Below are 22,595 nucleotides of genomic sequence, written 5' to 3'. Positions count from 1 at the left end.
TGACGAAATCGTATTTGCTTGGCAGAAAAAAATGTCTTGACTGGTCACAGAACGAATAAGGTAAACAACAGCAATAATTCCCAACAATTTTGATATCATGCTTTGAAATATATATATATAATTTTAGTACAATGTAATGCTGAACTGAGATGTAAACAGAAAAAGAGGGAAGAGTGTTTGAGAAGAAGACAAAACAGCTTTTATTTGTAAATAGTTGTCACCTTTTATTGATTTCCTTGCCATTCGAGTCTGGATTGTTATTAAAGAGATTCAACTATTTCTCTCTCTCTTTGACATTCAAGTCTTTCAGCAATTCAGGAGAATGCGTCTGGATTCATAAAATACTTTAACGCGTACATTCTTCTCTTATCTCTCTTTAGTTTTTTTTTATTTAAATTTAAATTTTCTTCTTATCGAAGCAACAACTATGTAAGGAGGAGAAACCTGTTTGATTGGGGACACCCCCTTTTATATATAAACAAAAAAACAAACAAAAGAAGAAGAAGACAAATATATATTCTTGGAAATTCCAGCTTATAATGGATGAATGGTGATGAAGGAAAAGACAACACATTTCTATGTCTGTGGTTTATTTGAACATTCTACCTGTTCGCAATTTACCCTGTTGCTCGATCTTGAAACATTTGTCGCAGAAAACAACGGAAATAGATCCGAGAAAAGACAAGACATTTATAAGCAATCTGTGATTGTACTGTGCTTTACTTGAAGCCACTGACGGACCCAAAATGATGCTCATATCTGGTATTTGCTGAGGTTTTGTGAAAAAGTCAGTTATATATAATGCAGGAAACACAGTATAAGAGCTTCAAAAGTAAAAGGAAAGTTTGCAAAATAGTTTTAAAAATAATTGCAGGAAAAGGAAACCTCTGAATAAATATATATATTATACACGCATACCCCAGTATGTCTCTTTTTCGGAAACTTCTTGGTGGCAATGAGCCGATCAAACCAGCAACTCCACCCGGACACCAACCCATGGGGGCCCAACTTCAGCGAAAATTCGCAAAAGGAGTTCAATATAACAGTAAGTAGTCGTGTTTATTGTTCCTACACTTCTTCCTTCTCCTGTATTCTTGTTTTCTGTTGATTTCTCTTTGTGTACACACACACACACACACAAATATATATATATATATATATATATATATATATATATATATATATATATATATATATATATGTGTGTGTGTGTGTGTGACAAACACGCCTGCTTACTCCATTCTCACTCCTGATCTAGTTTTTTTTCTATTTTCTGTCTAAACATTTGGACGAATGGATGAATGAATAAACATATTCTCATCCATCCATCCAAATATCGATCAAGATTCTATATACCAATCAAGCCATCGAGCCATTTCTACCCCTCTACCGGCTGTCCTTAAAATTTTAACACTGAAACCGTCACAATTCGCAGCCATCTAAATGGATATTCGAATTATCAAAAACCATATTTGTAATCACAAAATTTAATGGTGTATGGACATTTTTTTTCCATATTATGAACTGAACGTGTACATTTAGACACCTAGTGCGATAGTCTGATTATGTGTATAAAACTGTGGTTATATATAATACACACACACACATTCAGTATACGTTATACGTTTTTTTTACCTGTCGTTTGTTTATTTACAATACATTTTTTCATTTATACATGTGTGTGTGTTCAGTTCTCTTATCTTGTTTATATTTTCAAAGTTGCAACAAACGAGTGTCCTAGTTTTCTGCTGCAGTTTCCCTTCCTTAATCATGTCATGTTTTATTGCTGACTTGTAAAGAAGTATTCTGATTAACTGAGCAGACGAGACAAACGTGTGCCGACGGTAAACAAGTATTTTCTTAAACATGGATGGACTGGCAATCAGATAGTGGTATGTTGTGCATATCTTATCTGTGAATGATTCCCCCCCCCCTCCATACTCTAGACGTTTCACACTACAACCTTGAGGGATCATGGAAGAGTGTCTTGTTACACTGGCCCCCAAAGTTCCGTTTCTGTACAAACCAAACTCTGGTATACATGAATACCGGAAGTAGGACCTTTCCATTGATATGTCTTAGATTCTCTACCTGTCCCCACACGCTTCCAGGTGAGCTCGTTCACATTTATTAGCAGAAACAATGTCGCCGTGTTTTAAACAAGCAAACCACATTATTTGCTGTCTATAAGAGAATATAATTCATTTTTGCGGGTGGTTTGATCTACCACCATAGTTTACAAGACTTGAGCTGTGTATGTGCTACAGTAAAATGCCAATTGTCTTTAACATCATTGTCGGAAGAGTTTAAGGTAGCAAAAAATTCACTGCCCCACGATGCTATGGGATTTATTGGGTTTCACTGTTCGTGCGACTAAACCAACAGTATTGACTAGAACCATATGGCGTATGAGAAAAATTGCAGAGGCTGCTGTAGAGACTCTCAAAATGAAAGGGGGTAACACGAGATGAAATCATGGAATTACACTGGACGAATTGTTTTCTCAGCCGAATGATAAAGGTAGCCAAAATACTGGGACCAACAAAATTCCTTGCATTAAAAAAGGGAGACATGTGAGGCAGAAGCAGCAGAATCAGGATGCTAGTAAGAACAATATAGGATCCATGTAGAGCAAGGACAGTTTGGAATACAGCTGAGCTAAGGACAGCAAGCACAGAAGACGTGGAAAATGGAATTAGCCAAATTAGGATTTCTGTGTTTACCTCCAGAAACAGTTCTGCAACCATAGGATGAATTTGCTCAGATAAAATGCTTAGTTTTGACTATTAATTTTGCCATGAAGGAAAACCATTGGGCCAGCAGATTTCCAAGATATAGCCCATCCCTCCCCCCCAGATCATCACAGATTCTTTTCCATGTTTAACAGCTGGAAGAAAGCAGTCTGGGTCAAATGCTTCTTTTGACTGTCTCCACATGTATATTCGGCTGGTGGTCAGAAATATGGTAAAGGATGACTCATTTGAAAAAATAACATTCTTCCACTGTTCTAGGGACCAATTCTGTGGGTTTTTACTCCACTCTAAACGCTTTGCAACAAGATTGTCTCAGAAATAAAGTATTTTGTTTCTTTTTACATGAAATATGTTTACAGAAGTGTTTAGTGTCTGTAATCAATGTGCACACACAAACAATCCCTCTTTACAAATAGACAATATTTTGAATTAAAAGAATGAAGAAAAACCATTATTCTCACAGTTTATGTTGCTAAAGTAGCTGCTATTGCTTTCATGGCTATTGTTACCTTAATTATAATCTTTAGTTTTATTGTCATTGAAATGACTATTTTAATGTGTAATTTAACTATTAGCAGGACTGTCATGTCACAGTCTAATTAAATGTAAATTGTTATAAAATGCATTAAATTTTTCTATTTCATTGATAGTAGTTTGACAGCTTTCTTCACTGAAAACAATCAGGTCAGATTGAAGGACTTCCACAAAGGAGGAGGACCTGGTAGGAATGATTGTTTCTCAGAGCAAAGTGGGAGTGAATTTTAGACATGTTTACATGGAAGATTTACAGTAACAGTGCTAATTGCGACTGTCAAAACAAACACACACACACATGTATGCGTATATATAATATATACACATATGTGTATATATAATATGACACAAGGATGGAGGATATCGGGCTTTTATAGAAGATCACAACATTTGTTTCTGCACCACCCCAACCTTTGGGCGGGCTTGTGCCCATTCTCCTTTGCTACCATGAGGCTTTGTCAGAGCTGGATTTTCTATGGGGAGCTTTCCCTTGTTTACCCCCAAGCTCAGTTTCTAGATATGAGTGGTCACAAGACCAAGGCCTCTACCACGATTTTTAAGAAATGTAATGGAAAACTAGCTCAGGAAGGCAGGGACACTACTCCCTGAGACCCCTTTCGGAGCCCCCCTACCTAAATATATATATATGATGTACCTAAATATATATATATATATATATACACACCAGGCTTTAACAAAATATGTACTGGTGTTAATTTGTTCAAGTTCTTGAAGGCAGTGTTGCCCCAGCATGACTGCAGGAATATAGGAGTTTTGCAGTCAAGAAGATACATGGCTACCTCCTCCTCAGTTGGAGGGAGAGAGAGACATAACAGATGCATTCCCTATAATGTATTATGCAAACCTGAAACATATGTATTAAATGAACATGTGTGTGTCTTGCAAGCTTCTTGATGTGAAACCATGTGTTGAAACAGATATTGTTATACGTGGGGATGGTCATATTTTGCCAATTAAACATACTATAAATATATATTTATGAAAGCTTTTTCCAAAGTTAGTGAAATTGTTGCTCTGCTCAGAGAAAGTAGGAAGTTGAAGTGATTTATACAGCTTTTTATTATCATTTTGGAAGTTCAATCCAGCGGCCGACCTAATTGAAATCAAATATTGGTATCTCAGCTGTCAGATGGAATTAGCTCTACTGTTTTCACAGAATTAACCAACTGTGGTAATACTGCTTACCATTTATTGATCAATGAAGATGCCAACTGTGGTATTTCTTTTTTATTAGTTTTTCAGAAAGACATACGTTGCAGAGCATTGCATATTTTAGGTCATTGTCACTGTTTATTTTATTTAGTTTCATGGTTTTTAGCCTGTTTTCCGTATGCTTAGAAAGAAGAAAGACTTGTTGAGAAAAAATGGTTAAAGATAGGCTGTGTACCAAAGTTTGAAAGCAGTATTTAGTTCCATCTTCACTAGTGTTGTTAAACTGGTGAGAGGTGAATTTCTCTAACTCTAACTTTCCTTGAAGTATTGGATCTGTTAACCAGTGGCCAATGAAACTGAACTATTTAATGATATATCATTTCCTATACTGTTAACATCTCTCTTACCATCTTAGCTCTTCAACTATTTCACTTCTTTAATCATCTTACTAGCCATCTTCTCTCACTCGTCATCTCACCTCTAAACCATATCATTCTCATAAACCTCTCCTCTTTAACCTTCTATAACATCATTTGAGACACCTTATCTCACAAGCCATACCTTCTCTATTGCATCTCTCTTCTATGACCCTTTTACTCACCTTACCCTAATTAATCATCATTAGTCTGCATATTCACCCTGTTTCGATAACTGTCTCCCATTCTAGAACTTTCATCTTTCTGTCTATTTCGCCTCCACAGCCACTTCCCCTCCATAAGCTTCTCACTAAAGACAAGCACCAAAAAGTAAATGGTAATCTGGCAGCAGAATAGGTTATTAGCCAGGTTCTACCTTGGTCTACAATGATTTCACTGACTCTGTTAACGCCCTCGGGGAAATGCATGACTGTAACGCCGTCCATTCTTTATTCTGATGTCAACAGGAAAAGGTTGACTCCCCACTCACAGACATCTCCGAAATAATTGAGTCTGTTTATTGATCTGATGTCAGAGATGGAGGTTTCTTTAAACATTTTTGTTATCAGATATTTCACAAGCAATAATGAATATATATATATAGGAACTGTGTGTGTGTGTGAGAGAGAGAGAGAGAGTGTGTGTGTGTGTGAGAGAGAGAGAGTGTGTGTGTGTGTGTGTGTGTGTGTGAGAGAGAGAGTGTGTGTGAATGCATTGAAGGTATGTAAAAGTGAGGGTGAAGATATCAGCATGTGTGAGAGAGAGAGAGTAACGCTCCGTTCAGTGTTTATTGCCTTCTCACTCATCTTCAATCTCATTTAAATTATTCCCTCACAAGACCTCACTTTCTATTGGACAGTAATTATCAGTGAGACTGGCACCACTCACACACCAGACACCACATGACATGCTTCATCTTCTTGAACAACTGCTTGCTCTCTCTCTCTTTCTCTCTCTATCTCTCTCTCTCTCTCTTTCTTTCTCTCTCTCTCTTTCAATTTTTCCAATATCTTCCTCTCTTTTTTGTTACATTTCAGTTAACACCTACGTATGTTGTTTGTTATGTAGCCTGGGATGGGGAGAAGTTCAGTCCCAAAGACATTCTATCCATGACTATCCTCTCTCTCTCTCCCCTCCAATGCATCTCTCTGTGACTGAAGGGACACATTAGAGACGTTTATCCAGTTCAGCTGTTATTTAGAGTGGCCTTTTGATCCCAACCTCCACCCATGACTATCCCTGTTCCTGTTTTGATGTGATTGAAATTAAAATTTCCCATCTTCCTGGTACTTATTCTATCGCTCCCTTTCATTGAACCACTAAGTTATGGGGATGTAAACACCAACACTGGTTGTCAAGCAGTGATGGGGGACAACCACAGACATGAAGACACACACACACACATATATATAACAGGCTTCTTTCATTTTCCGTCTACCAAATCTACCCACAAGGCTTTGGTCAGCCTGAGGTTATAGTAGAAGACACTGGCCCAAGGTGACATGCAATGGGACTGAACCGAGAGCTACTTATTAACTTATTTTTTAAAAAAAGTTATGGCTAGGACAATTTTGGCCACAACTCTGCAGGATCAGACCTGACCTGGGGCTAAACAGCAACATGATTCAAAAAGGGAGTCCTTTACACAGACACTCAACCTGTTAGAAATAGCAGCTACATCTACTGTCAAATCAAATGTTTGTGTAGTTTTTAATTTTTTCTAATTAAAAAATGTAACAAAGTCATATTAGATAACATAGTCTCGTCCTAAAAGCCTTGCTTGAAATAAAGATGGGATGGTCATGGCTTGATTGTCTTTGATCACATATCTGCTTCTTCAGAGCTCATTTGAGGCTAAACACCACCACCACCACCACCACCATCGTTATGGTTTCTCTATTTTTTTCATTGTCTGTTGTACCGGGGTAGTGAGTGAGTTGTTGCATAAATTCTTTACCACAGTCAATGCCTTGAATCTAGAATGCATCTTTCGTTTTTTGTACGCTCGTTGCAGAGTACACTTGTAGTAAACTTGAAATTATTTCATATCTTCTGATGATTCTGCGTTGCTAAGCACTCCTGATGGCCTCCTTTATCTCTCAGACCAGACCATATCTGTAGAATTAGCACCAGATCAATACAGTCAGCATTTACTAAACAAAACACAAACCAAACGTAATATGTATGTAACATCTCATCAGTTGTTAGGGTTCGTTAGGGTCTCTGAGAGGGTTTTTGTCTTTTGTCTTTTTTATTTTTTTTTATTTTACCATTAAAAAAAATAACTGAGTCATCAAATGTATTTTAATGGAAAGTCTACTTTGTCGCCAGCATATGTATATGTGTGTGTATATGTGTGCATGTATGTGTGTGTAAAACCCATGCAACATGGAATACAGATGCTAAATGACGATGAATAATATATCATCATCATCATCATCATCATTTAACGTCCGCTTTCCATGCTAGCATGGGTTGGACGATTTGACTGAGGACTGGTGAAACCGGATGGCAACACCAGGCTCCAGTCTAATTTGGCAGAGTTTCTACAGCTGGATGCCCTTCCTAACGCCAACCACTCAGAGAGTGTGCCATGTGCAGAGAGAGAGAGAGAGAGAAAGAGAGATCCATACAATATACATTCAAACATGCATTCATAGATCTTTCTATTTCTCTGTCTTAACACCTATTCCTTCTTCAGGGATTGAGTACTCTTTCCTTTTTTTTTATAGCTGTCAGCTTTGTTCACATGAACAAAATAATAACTTTTGCATTTTGTTAGAGATACTGTAAGAGTATTCAATACCTCAAGAAGTAGAGTGGGTTATGATGGATAGACGAATAGATACATGTATCAATTTGTGTGTGTGTATACATACATACACTCATCTTCATCATTTAACATCCATGGTCGATGCTGGCCTGGGCTGGATGATTCTACCAGATCCAATACATCTAATAAGCACCGGATTGTTTCTGCTTTGGCATGGTTTCTATGGTCGGATGCCTTTCCTAATGCCAGCCACTTTAGAGAGTGTACTTGGTGCTTTTCTCATGCCACTAGCATCACCATACAGCTTGTGAAACCCAAGGGGAGGGAGCCTTATGCTAATAGATATGATGGTTAAAGTATGAAAAAAGCAGGTGAAAAGAGCTAATATAAAACATAACATACACTATACCAGAAGTTGGTGGCTTTCTCTGTTGCCATATGTGCCAGATGATGAAGTTACAGAAATAGTAAGGTGCTGTTAGACCCACCCAACCCATACCACCATGGAAGAAGAATAAAATGACAGACATAAATGTTGATGTCTTTTCATCTACCAAACTCCAGTCAAAGAATTTGGTTGATCTGAAGCTATGGTACAAGACACTTGTACCATGGTTTGGCTGGGTGATATTGAAACTGGAAACATGGAGTTGTAAAGCAAACTTCTTAACCATAGAGCCACATTCAGGTGTGGATGTATGTATGTGTGTGTATGTGTGTATTCAGTCGTTATGAGTTAATATTTAAAATTAGAACCTGTGAGAGTTGTCTCTTCAAACAAGAAAATTTTGTTTACATTATGGTTATGTCATTATTTAAAGAGAGTAAAATCTACGCAGAAATATACTGCTCGTATGTTCTGTGTGTGTGTGTGTACTCACAGACATGCATACAACCTTGGACACATACACACCACTTGAGAAACTGTTAGTGTTGGAACTGCATCAAGAGCCCTCTACACAGTAGACCTGCCATTCACAAACACTTCTTCCCACTTCATCTTTTATCCAGCCCATGTTTGTTTGTTTGTTTGTCAGACGTTTGCTTTGTAAAGCTTTCTGTTCTATTTTTAAGTTGATAGCTTTTTTATGTCAACTTGTTTATTATGATGGTGATGATGCTTCTTAACTCAAGTTTTTTTGCAACTTATCATTATTATTATTATTAAGGTTGCGAGCTGGCAGAATCATGCTGCAAAATATGCTTCACACATTTTCCCCGACTTTACATTCTGAGTTCAAATTCTACCAAGGTCGACTTTGCCTTTGGTGTCCTTTCTGCATCAATAAAATGTGTAGCAGTTGAGTACTGCAGTTGACGCATACCCCCTCCCCCAAATTTCATGCACACACACACACACTATTCAAAATATTGATGGCGATTACAATTTTGAAATATTTAATATCTCTTCATGACAGATCTTTTGAACAACAGAGGAACACATGAAGTGCTAAACATTGGTTATGAGAGAGAGAGAGAGAGAGAGAGTGTGTGTGTGTGTGTGTGTGTGACTGATTTAGAACTGTGAGTGATACCTGCTGACATTTTTCCTTTGTTCAATTCAGGAATTTTAATCCATAGATGTCAGTCTGTGACCTAATTTACTGCCCATTGTGATTACACTTAATTATATTTACCAGTGTTTGTACTGTTTCTAGTCTGCATAAAAATACTGATTTATACTTTGTTTTTGTTTACGCCTGCAATACACCCCCCCTCTCACTTTGTTATTTTTACAGTGATTTTCATGTCAACACTTCACCTGTAACATCTGCTTGGAAAGCATTCATTTTATATAAAATACTGTGTTTGCGAAGACCTGTTGAGTGAAGTGAAGTCATTGTTGTGGCTGATGACAGCGCTGCCTCATTGGCACCCGTGCCACATAAAAAGCGCCATTCGAGCGTGGTCGATGCCAGTGCCACCTGACTGGCCCCCATGCTGGTGCCACATAAAAAGCACCCGCTACACTCGAGCCGACCAAATCCTTGTGAGTGGATTTGGTAGATGGAAACTGAAAGAAGCCTGTTGTATATATATGTATGTGTGTGTTTGTATTTCTGTGTCTGTCTCCCCGACCATCACTTGGCATTCGATGTTGGTGTGTTTACGTCCACGTAACTTAGCAGTTCGGCTAAGAGACCGATAGAATAAGTACTAGACTAACTGGTGTCAATTTTTATACTTTTTGTTCTTTCAGTGAAGATTGTGATCCGTGGTGATCGAAACGTTGGTAAGACATGTTTGTTCTACCGACTGCAAGGAATGAAGTTTCGCGAAGAATATATTCCAACCGATGAGATCCAGGTAACCTTCCTTCCTTATACATTTGTGGCATTTTCATTCTAAATAATAATATAACCCTTTCCTGGGCTGTATTTCTAAAGAATTGGTCTGGCCCTTAAGTTAAGTTCTCTTCCAGCTTATAGAAGTGAATGGGGATGGTCATGGTTGGAATGCTTTTGATCATTTTTGCTCATTCAGGATTAACCTTAACAAACAAGCAAATACGATCGGGTCTTTTATTTTCCCTTCTTTTAATCCTTTCTTTTATCTTTCATCTTTTATTTGTTTCACTCATTTGACTGCGGCCATGCTGGGGCAGCACTGCCTTGAAAAATTTTAGTTGAACAAAGGACTTATTTTAAGCCTAGTACTTATTCTATTGGTCTCTTTTGCCAAAATGCTAAGTTACAGGAACATAAACAAAACATCACCAGTTGTTAAATGGTGGTGAGAGACAAACACAGACACAAAGGCACATACACACACACACACACACACACACACACACACATATACACATAGATGTGCACATATATACAACGACGGCCTTCCTTCAGTTTTTGTCTACCAAATCCACTCACAAGGCTTTGGTCGGCCTGAAGCTATAGTAGAAGATACTTTCCCAAGGTGTCACACAATAGTACCAAACCCAGAACCATGTGGTTGAGAAGCTAATTCCTTTCCACACAGCCACTCCTGTGCCTTTATTCAGTTATTCAAGTCTATCATTGATCCTTTTATGGGGTTGTCTCTCAGAGAATGAAAATATTAAGCCCACCTTTGCATTCGTTTGTGTAGAACTGCTAAGAGTTAGTCATTTATGTACTCTCAACTAGTTGGCCATCACCATTACTAAACAGCTAATCAGTCACATACTCTCAGCTTGTTTGCCATCACCACCATCACTAAGCCCTTGTAACTTGTTCCTTAAGTCCTTTGGCCAAAGCTTCTTGTTCAAATAGCTTTCATTTTATGGCCATCTGTTTCAGCAGTGTTGATGTAAGGATTATCATGGGGAACGTATAATCCTTACTCAGTATTTAAGACCCTTGGGATTAGTCTGAATTTATATTCCTTTATTAGCAGTTTAACACAACAACCTCATTCATTGATTTTATTTAAGGTTTGTGGTTTTGCTGCTTGTTTCTGATACAACTTACTTCTGTATTATGGAATAAACTAACAGTTAAGGTTTCCAATGTAAAGTGCCATGAGGGCGTTCGTTTGTTGATTTAGCAGCTGAGAGGTTTGTTTTTTGTTCATGACAGCATTTGGCTTCAATGGAGAGATATTTACGGTAGAATTTTGTGTTTGGATGATCTTCCTGTTGCCAACCCTTATCTAATTTTCAGGCAAAGGATTTTTTTTTATTCAAGAGATCTTTGTAGGCATGGAATAACCAGTCATAATGTCAGTGTTCATGCACGTATGTACACAAACAGGTGTGACTGTGTGGTAAGAAGTTTGCTTCCCAACCACGTGGTTCTAAGTTCAGTCCCACTGCATGGCACCTTTGCTAGATCCTGGACTGACTTGAAGGTAAACAACTTGTAACAGACTAAATAACATACTGTACGGTGGATTTGAACCTTGAACTACGTGGTTGTGAAGCAAATTTAACCACATGGCCATGCCTGTACCTATATGTTGCTCACAAATGCTCAACTGGTTTGTAGTAATTAATTTGAATTGATCTGTTTTTGTTTCTGTTGCAGGTGACCAGTATCCAGTGGAATTATAAAGCTACGGATGATGTTGTTAAAGTTGAAGTTTGGGATGTTGTCGACAAGGGAAAGAAAAGGAAAAAAATTGAAGGTTTAAAAATGGAAAATGTTGATCAGGTACAAAAAAATTGCTTGTATTTATTTTATTATTTACATAGGTGCAGGCATGGCTGTGTGGTTAAGAAGTTTGCTTCAGAACTGCATAGCTTCGGGTTCACTCCCACTGCAGAGCTGCTATATATACATTGTGTATGTGGCAGGGGGCACACACTAACTTAACCCTTTAGCTTTCAGATTGCTCTGTCAAATGTAAATCTTCTTTATTCTTATTTCTTCAAGTTAATCATCCATTATCTGGTAACTTCAAGATCTTAATGATCTGATAGTTTATTCTTAGAATGACATTGTAGGATAGGTGTGAGAGGCCAGATCTGTCTGGCCTGAACACAAAACAAGAAGTTGAATATTTGGGTTTACATGTTAAAAGGGTTAAAAGCTGTGTCGATGCCTACTTTTTCTTGGTGTTTCTTGATACATCTGATCTATTTTGCTCTTTACTTCAGAATATGGAAGACCATTGTCTCGATGCTGAATTTGTAGATGTTTACAAAGGTACAAACGGAGTTATCATGGTATATGATGTCACAAAACAATGGTAAATCATATAACATACATAATGTATTTACATATAAATATATATATATATATATGATGATGATGATGTGTGTGTGTATGGGTGAGTGCATGTGCATCTGTTATTTGTTGAGGTGTGCCAGGGACACATAAAAGACACCCAGTGCCACTCTGTAAAGTGGTTGGCATTAGGAAGGGCATCCAGCCGTAGAAACTAAGCCAAAACAAACTGGAGCCTTGTGCAGCTCTCTGGCTTACTAGTTCCAGTCAAACCATCTGAGCCATGCCAGCCTAGAAAACAGATGCTAAATGATGATGATGATGATGATGATGTTGTAGCATGATACTGCCATGTGGGGGAAGCTTATATTTTTTAAAGAAAAGAAAAATGCTAATTTGGGTTAAACATGTCAAAACAAGGAGACACAAATGCTCGCACTCTGTAAAGAAGGTTGTTGGCATTAGAAAGGGCTTCCAGCCATAGAAACCCTTCCAAAGCAGACATTGGAGCATGATGAAAAGAGCTGGAAGAAATGTCACTAAACAATTTTCATTAATACGCTAACGATGCTCCTGCTCACCATTTTAATGATGATAATAATAATAATAATAATTCTTTCTGCCAAAGGCACAGGACCTGATATTTATGGAGAGGAGCAAGTATTTGACTGGTACTGACTTTATTAATCCCAAAAGGATGAAAGGTGCAGTTGGCCGCAGTGGAATTTGAACCCAAAATATCGAGCTGAAAGAAATGCTGCTAAGTGTTTTGTCTAATGTGTTAATTCATTCTGCTAGTTCAGTCCCATTTTGCATTAATTTAATTATAATTAACTTCTTGTATACAGTGCTCTGTTGGGGGTGGAGGTGTATGTGTTTGTATGTCTTTTATTTGTATTTACTTGAAAATGGGAGGATAACCAAAATATTCATTTTCTTCTGTTTTCTATTGTTTTTTCAAGGACTTTCAGTTATGTTGAGCGTGAACTTGGTAAAATCCCAAGCCAAATCCCTGTTCTGGTGTTGGGAAACCACAGAGACATGGGACACCATCGTGTTGTCTTAGAAGATAAAGCTATTTATTTCATAGAAAGTTTAGACAGGTAAAGAGAAATGGTTTGCTTTTAGTTTCTTTGTTGTTGTTGTTGTTGTTGATATTTCAGCATTGGTTTATTCTTTGACTTGTTGTCCAAGTCATTGGATGGTGGCCCTGCTGGGGCACCTCTTTCGGGCTTCATCAATTGTATCATGCACAAAACTTATTTCTGTCTGATAATATATTATTAGAAATTTAAAATCAAAGCTATATATATATACTTTTGTTGTTTTAAAACAAGTATCTTCTTTTTTATAGAGGTAAAGATGCGGCCCAAATACGATATGCTGAGTCTTCCATGAGAAATGGATATGGTCTAAAGTACTTACATAAATTCTTTAACTTACCATTCCTTCAATTACAAGTAAGTACATGAAAGAGAGTTCATTGATGCTTCTTAACCATACTTGAGCCTCTGTGTGTGTCTTTGTGTGTATACTTCTGTGTGTGTGTGTGTTCTCTGTTTTAGCCATCGCAGCTACGACCATACTGGAATGCTGCATTAACCTTGTTTGGAGGGGTTTTCTTTTTTGATTTGTTTTGTGGGGGTGGTTTATGGATTTACTTGTTACTGAGTAGCTCTGACCACTACCACAAACACCACCACCAATAACTCACTGTTCTCTGCACCATCTTTTAGTGGAGTCGAAGACACAGGCTAGATATATGTCGCTGTTGTGGCAAGTGTCTTCTGCTATAGATCCATGTCAACCAAAGTTGGTAGATGGGAGATGAAGGAAGCCAGCCTCTCGTGTGTGTGTGTGTGTCTGTTCAATGAGAAACACAAGCTATGAGCAGTAGTGTTGTCATTTCTGTCAACAACTCATTTCATGCCTTCAAAGATAAAACTCCCTTCCCTGAAAGAAAGAGAATGCTTACTGACAATAACTGCATCTAGTTAATGCTAGTATGAGAGAATGGACCTGAAAGGAACAAATGAATGCGTGTTTGTGTGTGGATTTCTGTATCTGTATATATTGTGGTGTGTATGTTTACATGCAATGTTGAAACTGAGACAATGCAGCATTGCCCAAGCGCTAACTTTATTCTTTCCATTCGAGCAAGGCCATATTTGCTCTTGCACACTTCCATACACCATCACTTGCTCACTCCCGTATACTTACTTGTGTGTATGCACGCATATATATATTTATACACACACTCTTGTAAGTACCATTTTCTTCATTCTTACACAGAGGGTCACTTTGCTGAAGCAGCTGGAGATCAATTCAGAAGATATTCGCTCCACAATTGAAGAACTCAATATCCATGAAGAATCAGAAGAGCAAAACTATGATATGTTAGTATTTCTTCTTTCTCAGGCAAAAAAAAAAATTTAAAAAAAAAACAAATTTATCTTTGAGGTTTTGATTTCGATATCTTTGAACCATAAAATGTTGCAATATCAGCTTGTAACACCTTGTAACACCAAAGATGACCTGAAGGCAAGGACTATGACCGTCCAGAAGAGTTGCAGGAGATTTTGAAACCAATGGCGATTTTATTGAATTAATTTACTCTTTAGTATTTCAAGATATTTTTATGTAATTTTGGTAAATATATCTGTTAAAATGAAATGTTAGTGTTATTTTCATTTTTGTGTAATTTAGACAACAATTTATTCACCATATCCTGTGTGTATATATATATATATATATATATATATATAGTTCTGAGTTAGATACATACATACGTATCCATCCATCCATTCCTTACTTCAGTTAGATAAAGTGTAACTCCTGCGTCTTCTACTATTGTTGATCACATGACAGTTCCTTTAGTTTTAATTGTTTCCTTCCAATTCCAGATTTATAGATAACCTCTGTGCCCAGCGGCGACAACAACAAGAAAAGCTAGCTGAGAAAATTATGGAAGAAGCCAAACAAAGGCAGGCTGAGTTAGCTGCCTCTGGCGTCATAACAAATGGGACAACATCACAGCCTGGTAAGTGAAATTGGACATACAAGGTGCATTCCAGAAGTTTTGAGACTGTTTTCAGAGTAGTTCAGTAACTCTCAGCAGTTATTGTAGTGTTACTGTGCATCTAATAAGCTGACCTGCCAGCTTTTGTTATTCCAGATTGAAAGGAGACAGTTGTAACAGGCACATCCTGCTAAACACTGCTTGTCACAGTTGTTAGCAGAATGCAGAGTGTGAAGACAATTAGGAAACTTGTTATGCAATGAAGTCTTCTTGGGTTAAATTGGGCAAAAATGCTACAGAAACTTATTAAATGCGCCTGACCGCTTATGGATTAACTTGTATGAACCAAGCATATGTTTCACTGGCACAAGAGCCTTTTCTTGACATCATGTGATGGTTGTAAATGAACATGACCATCATACTTGTGGGGTTGTTTGCTTCCAGTTTTCCATGAGAAATATATCTGGTCATGAGGAAACAGGAAGGGACTCTAATTGTAGAAAATCTGCTGCAACAACTTCCATTTGACCCATGCATGCATCAAAAAATGAATGTTGAAGGGACTTATCATCTCCCACTGAAATAGTTGACCTTGCACTCAAATTACAAAGAATTATTATTATTATTATTATTATTATTATTATTATGGTGGTGAGCTGGCAGAATCATTAGCTCAGTGGAGTTGATGTAATGACTTATTCTCTACAACCCCCACCCCTGCACACCAAACTTCCTGGCCTTGTGCCAAAATGTGAAACCATTGTTGTTGCCACATCTAATGCTTTATTTATACTTTTTCCCTTTCAGTTTCTCGGTCAGCATCTGCCAATTCTTTACCTAAATTACCAACATCCCAGTCTTATTCTCATTCCTTACCTGGTTCCGTTATGCAAATGCCCCCTGCTTCTCTGCAGTCCCCTACAAATCAGCCGCCAGCCTGTAATGGTGGAGGTGCAGCAGGAGGAGGAGGAGTGGCCATAACTGGAGGAGCTGGAAATACATCTTCCTCTGCTGGCAGTACACCCCAGGCAGAGCCCAAAACTGGCTTCTTTTCTCGGATATTTGGAAACAAGTTGCAGTTATCCACCCCAGATGTGAACAGTCAAACAGGTAAGAAGTGAAGAATGTTACACTTTGCAATTTCCTTTCTGCTTCATTAGCATTGTTGTTTTAACATCCATGGAGTTTATTGAGCCAGAGATTTTATGCCTTTCCTGTTGCTAACTTCAACCTGTTTCCGAGCAAGGTAATAGTTTTTTTGCTGAATATTGTATGACTGTAACCATCATTTACAGTTGTCATGCAATGTTGAGACCAAGTGACACAAACACACACACATGCACAATGGGTTTCTTTCTGTTTCCATCTCCCAAATCCACTCACCCACGATACTACACAAAGGGAATGAACCTGAAACTATGTGGTTGGGAAGCTAACTGCTTCACCACACAGCCACACCTAAATCATTTAAAATTGAAATTTTCTAGCTGGTGTATAAGATGATATCCTCATCTTATCTTGGAAATGGGTACAAGATTAACAGACCCCCTTAAACACCATCGTATACAATAACCTGTTGCCTGTCTTAACTATCAGGCACTTGTTTTGTTGGCTGTTTTCCACCTCCCACAAAGAAATGTAGCCCTTTATCCATTATGTGTCCTTATGACTCTCTGAGTGGTTGGCGTTAGGAAGGGCATCCAGCTGTAGAAACTCTGCCAAATCAGACTGGAGCCTGGTGTTGCCATCCGGTTTCACCAGTCCTCAGTCAAATCGTCCAACCCATGCTAGCATGGAAAGCGGACGTTAAACGATGATGATGATGATGATGATGATACAATTAGAATTTAGCATTTAGTTAAATCCCTTAACATTCTCAAGTGAAGGGAGGTAACTAGGTCAGCTTAACCTTCCATCCTTCCTGTGGCCAATCCTCACCTGTTTTGAAGCAACACAATATTCCCCAATGACCAAACGTATTTTCACAGAAGATTGAAAATAAAGAGCACAGCTTGTTTGATGGTGACACGATTATCACATGATGCCAAAACATGGAAACAAGCACACACGCACACACACACGCACGCCCTATATGATAGACTTCTTTCAGTTTCTGTCAAGCAAATCCACTAAGGCTATAAGTCAGCCTGGACTATAGTGGAAGACATTTGTCCAAGTCGTCATGCAGTGAGACTGAACCTGAGAACATGTGGTTGTGAAGCAAAAATGTTAGCCACACCCGGCTCTGCCTGTGCCTCCTCCTCTAAGTCAAATAAACAATAAAAAAATATTCTTTGCTTTCTTAAAATTCCATATTGTGATTATTTTCAAGAATGATTTAAATACATGTGACTTTTTTTTTTGTCAACAAGCTGTGGAAGTTAATGTTGAAAAGGCTGTGAAAAGTGTTGAGGAATTTATTCCAGATGGTGAAGAACTGGACAGTAGCTTTCTGGATGATACGAAGGATCATCGAATGACTGCTTCATGTAATCCAGCTAATAATAAAGACAAAGAAAGTGACAGGTAAACACGGTTTGCCAATTCGGTTTTCTTTCTCAACCATCCATACATTTCCTTCTGGTAAATGATGATGATGATGATGATTCAATGTACAAGTAGTTCTGTTGATTGAACACTTTAAGTTGTTGTTGTTGAAAATGCCCTGGGCTGTCCCTTGACTTTCACTACAATGTCTGCCTCTCTGTTTCAGTGATGAAGACTACAGCGGCAATCCTATGGTAGCGGGTTTCCAAGATGACCTTGACTCTGAGGATGAAGTAACTCTGAAGAACGCTGGCGATAGTAACAACAGCAAGCTCCATATCACGCCAAACCTTGATATCTCCAGTGATGAAGACATTCTCATTGTTCCAGTTGCGTCCAAGAAGCTCTCTCTTTCTGCCAGTAAGGACAACTCCAACGATAGTAAGAAGTCAACCAATTCCTCCTCTTCCAACTCTTCTACAACTTTCTCACAGAAGGCCAACCGGAAACTCTCTTCAGAATCAGAGCCTGACATCTCTGACAAAGTCCAAATTGCAGGTAAAACAATCAAAGAGCCGAGAAACGATGAGGAGCAACATTCAGAAGATAACGAAGATGCATCACAACCTCATGTGGCCCAGGATATTGAAGATATCAGTGAAGATGAGAACTCAAATGATATGCCCAACAGTCTAACACAGAGTTCAGCAGAGGTATTTATGATTTTTTTTTTGTGTCTTTTTTTATTTTTATTTTGTATATTTGGTTTGCTTTATTTTTATTATAATTTCTATTCACTGATTTATCGATGCCTATGTCATGTCTCAGTTCCATCCCATAGCTTAGACACACAACACTTTCCTCAATACATGAGCTTTTCCAAGTATTGCTGCCATCTGAATGCCTTCTAAGAAGTTTGGTATTTGTAGCTCTTGATGGCATTTTTTTTGTGTCTTTATGAGTGACAGATTTTGCTTTTCCAATCTCAAAACAACTCCAGCGTCACAGGGAATGGGATTTTTATGATACTCCTATCGAATGTGACCAAATGCAGTTTATTCTGCAGCATAATCTTTTTTTATGGTCCACACACTTCTTCTGTCGGTGTCACAGTGCTTGGATCCCGTTGGTGGAGAAGCTTTCATTCTGTCTGTCAAAAAAGCCATCAACAGCAGACATGGTGACATCATCAGACATGTCATTAGAAAAACACAAATTTCACATCTTGCAAAGTAAACACAGCAATGTCACTCAGCACACTGCCGCCTCATGAAGGTCACTGTGCATGCAACCATGTGCTGCCATCTGTTGGTGTGCTACAGAACTAGTTTGAGAATATTTTAATACCACCTCGTACACACACACACACACACACACACACCGTATTGTAATTCCTTTTCTTATCACTTTCCATATTTATTTTCTATTCCCATCTTCAGATCCAAGGTAGTCACTCGATCCCATCAATAGATTTAACATACGAAGATCTTAGCATTTTGGAGAAAGGATTTAATTCTTCAGCAAGTAAGTAATTAAAAAGATTTTACACTTCTTGAAAGTTTGTAACCTCATTAATTTGTGTCGATTAATAATTGCTGATGTTTCAAATATGATGCTGTTAATGGAGAGAAAATGAGAAAATTATAGGCTTGGATGAACTCTAACGATTCTTTACAATTGAACAATGTTATTACATACAAGCAATTATAATATCCAGTCGTATAATTATATAATAGCTAGTAGTTATTGCTAACACTAGAATTTCTTCTTATTATTATTATTAAGCAGCCCTATGTCTTCCTTCTTGTAGTAGTCATCGGGTTGCCTCCCCTTATTCCAATTAATTAGGTTTAATAAAATAATTTTCTGAAATAGTTGCTTCCTTATCTCTCTCTCTCTCTCTCTCTCTTTCTATGTTCTGCTGACCAAGAATCCGATGACATTTTCATCCCTCCCTTTCTCTTTCTCTCATGTTTTTCTTTTTTCCTAAACCGCATCTTCTTCCTCCATCCTGTGCCACTTCAGATGCTGATTCTTCCATTTGGACCCCTGGAGATACAGACCATGACTCTGTAACAAGTGAGAAGAAAAAAAAGAAGAAGAAAAAAGATAAAGACAAAGTATGTATCCTTTGTTTATATAATTTTTTCTTTGATTTTTATTTTATTTTAAACAAAATTCTGGCTTTTGTTTTGTCAACCAGCATTCTTCTAAATTTTCATTAAGATCTGCATTTTGAGAACTGTTTTTCCTTCTTTTCTTTGTGTGTGTGTGTGTGTGTGTTGCTTTGTCTTGATGTCAGGTGATGGTTGTAAAGGAGCATCACCGTCATACAAGCAGTGTCCTTTGTTTCCAGTCTTCCATAGGAAAGCATGGTTGACGATGAGGAAATATGACCTTGCTTGGAAACAGGTGAGGGTTGGTGATAGGAAGGGCATCCAGCCATAGAAAACCTGATGAAGCAAGTTTTGTCCAACCCATGTAAGCATGGAAAAGTGTATATTTAGGGATGAGGATTAATGTTTTTTTCTTCTTTTGTTTTTGGTAAAATTTTATAGGATGAAGAAAAGTCAAGTAAAAAATCCAAAAAGAAGAAAGAAAAAGGTCGAGAGTTGAGTGGAAGCAAGGAAAGTAGCAGCAGCAGCAGCAGTGGAAAAGTAAAGAAGAAAAGCAAAAAATCCAAAGAAAACCAGAAAGAACTTGGACAACTGGAAGCTTTTCTTGTAGAAGATAATGTCAGTGAAGAGTTGACGCCAAGACCAACAACAGCCACTGGTGAAGATTACGAGTCTCTTTGAATATGGGCAGCTGAGAAGATGGATACTTTTTAGGAAGATTTTGATAATCCGTATCTTATCTCCCCTCCCACCACTCTCATATCAGCTGATAACAAGATACATGTCTGGACAAATATATACATATATGATGCAAATTTTATAAATGATAGTTTATATATGTAATATATAATGTGTATATAAAAAGAAACAGTATATAACGTAATTAGATATGTATTTATGATGTATATATATCATAAATACATATGTTTATATATGCATATATATATATATGTAAATACCCATATCTATACGTTTGTGTATGTGTATACACTAATATTGACTTATATACATATATGTATACTTATATGGATGTGTGCGTGTGTGTATATATATATATATATATATATATATACACACACACACACGCATATATGTATATGCAATTTTCTATTAAATGCATGTAAACTCAAATGACTATTCAGAACCGAAATGGGAAGTGCTGAGTCTCTGGTCTTCATGAATTTCCTCAGTTTTCTGGCTAAACAACTCTTCTGAGCTTACATTCATCTGACTTAAAATTTTCAATACATGGTATATACTTCTGTATGTGTACAAACATATATATATACACACACACACAGATACTCATATGCATATAGACATTATATGAATCATACGAGAGAGAAGAATTATTTCACCTTGACTGCCATGATTTACAAATAAAACTTCAAAAATAATTCAGACATGCTGACATCATTTATAATGTGGAGGTTGATGGGAGAGAAGAGAAAAAAACTTACAAGTTAACAAAAGAAAAGAAGATAAAAAACAAAAAAATGATTCAAAAGTTAAACTACCCTTTTTTTCTTTTTGAATATTTTTAAATTTTAATTTTTTATGTTTTTTTTTGTTTTTTTTTTCCCCCAAGTGTGGTATGTGAAGAAAGCCTGTCTGTATCAATGTGTTTCTATTGCAGCATGAATAAATGTGTCAGTATGTATGTGTACATGTCCATGTATAAAAGGATTAATTAAAGCTAGAATGAGCTTTTATTATCAATAACAAGTTTGTTGTTTTATATTTTTTGTTTCTACTTGTTGAGTGAACAAAGTCCCCTTTGCATTTTCTACTGGTCAAGGTTGGACACCACAAGGGTGATGGTGAGTGTAGAGATTTGTTGGAGATGAATACCTGGGTGAAGGTGACGTCAGCTCAACCAGATGCAAGGAGCAAAGGCCATTTTAGCAGTAGTAGTAGTAGTAGTAGTAGTAGTAGTAGTAGAAAAACACAAAATAAGGGCCAGAGGCTGGAGTGTGTCACATTATGCCAATCCATCGAAACTCAATTCACCAATTAAAAATGACCTTAAAAAGTGAAGAGGTGTTGTTACTGCTGACGTACTTGGGCAAGTGAACCGCTAAAATTAAAGTGGAAGAAATTCGGGCAGGTCTCAACATTATATGGATAGTGGTGGCCTCTACTTATGACCTGGAAGAGAAAATGAGCATTTTGCAAATGCAAAAAAAAGGAAGCAGAGAATTGGAAAGGTCAGTCTTTGATAGAGTATTTATAGGCGAGGGGCTAAGCGTAAGGGTCGGTGTAGAAGGACGTAGGCTGCGTTGCTTTAAATGTGGCGAGAAGGGTCACGTTCACTCAGACTGTAAAGCAAAGAAGAACGAAGCCCCTTCACAACAAGAACCACAAAACGCAGAGGAGAAAAAAGGACAACCAGCAAAACAAACAAATGTTACACAAGAACCCAAGGAAATAAGACCAGAAAAAAACCATAGAGGCAACGATACAAACCACAGAAGAAGGTGACGAAATGGTGTTTACCACAGTTAAATCCCAAAAACGAAAAAAAGGCCCCAGTCCCGGACTTCCCACCCCGTACAGACCACCCCTTTGTTAAAACCCATTTCCCATTCCCACCCCGAAGACGCAGAGCAAAATTTTTTTCTTTTAATAACATTTATAAGATGCTTGCCACAGTCATCCGAGCTGAAGTGTGTAAAGCTAG

The 22,595-nt window shown here is 37.6% G+C and overlaps 1 protein-coding gene across 1 annotated transcript; it reads left to right on the top strand.

The window, feature by feature from the left end:
• The first annotated feature begins 1 nt into the window (after window position 1).
• On the top strand, window positions 2-21,640 carry LOC106878710 (rab-like protein 6). The gene is made up of 14 exons (XM_014928002.3): window positions 2-1,045; window positions 9,850-9,956; window positions 11,651-11,776; window positions 12,223-12,314; window positions 13,255-13,395; window positions 13,647-13,752; window positions 14,585-14,688; window positions 15,196-15,332; window positions 16,119-16,421; window positions 17,684-17,837; window positions 18,025-18,511; window positions 19,238-19,322; window positions 19,824-19,918; window positions 20,357-21,640. Exons 1-14 carry the CDS (start codon window positions 925-927, stop codon window positions 20,594-20,596), a joined length of 2,298 nt encoding a protein of 765 aa, XP_014783488.1. The 5' UTR covers window positions 2-924; the 3' UTR covers window positions 20,597-21,640.
• Window positions 21,641-22,595: the final 955 nt, after the last annotated feature.

Source organism: Octopus bimaculoides, chromosome 22 (assembly GCF_046866305.1).
Source record: "Octopus bimaculoides isolate indiv1 chromosome 22, ASM4686630v1, whole genome shotgun sequence".
Classification (NCBI taxonomy): domain Eukaryota; kingdom Metazoa; phylum Mollusca; class Cephalopoda; order Octopoda; family Octopodidae; genus Octopus; species Octopus bimaculoides.
Note: the sequence above shows the minus strand (reverse complement) of the source record. Positions and strands in the feature narration are given on the sequence as shown.

Excerpts from the sequence above, each read along its gene's own strand:
- LOC106878710 (XM_014928002.3), top strand. The coding sequence starts at position 925 with ATGTCTCTTTTTCGGAAACTTCTTGGTGGCAATGAGCCGATCAAACCA. Across the intron at positions 1,046-9,849 it reads AAAAGGAGTTCAATATAACA|TGAAGATTGTGATCCGTGGT; the intron begins GTAAGTAGTCGT and ends TTGTTCTTTCAG. Across the intron at positions 12,315-13,254 it reads TATGATGTCACAAAACAATG|GACTTTCAGTTATGTTGAGC; the intron begins GTAAATCATATA and ends TGTTTTTTCAAG.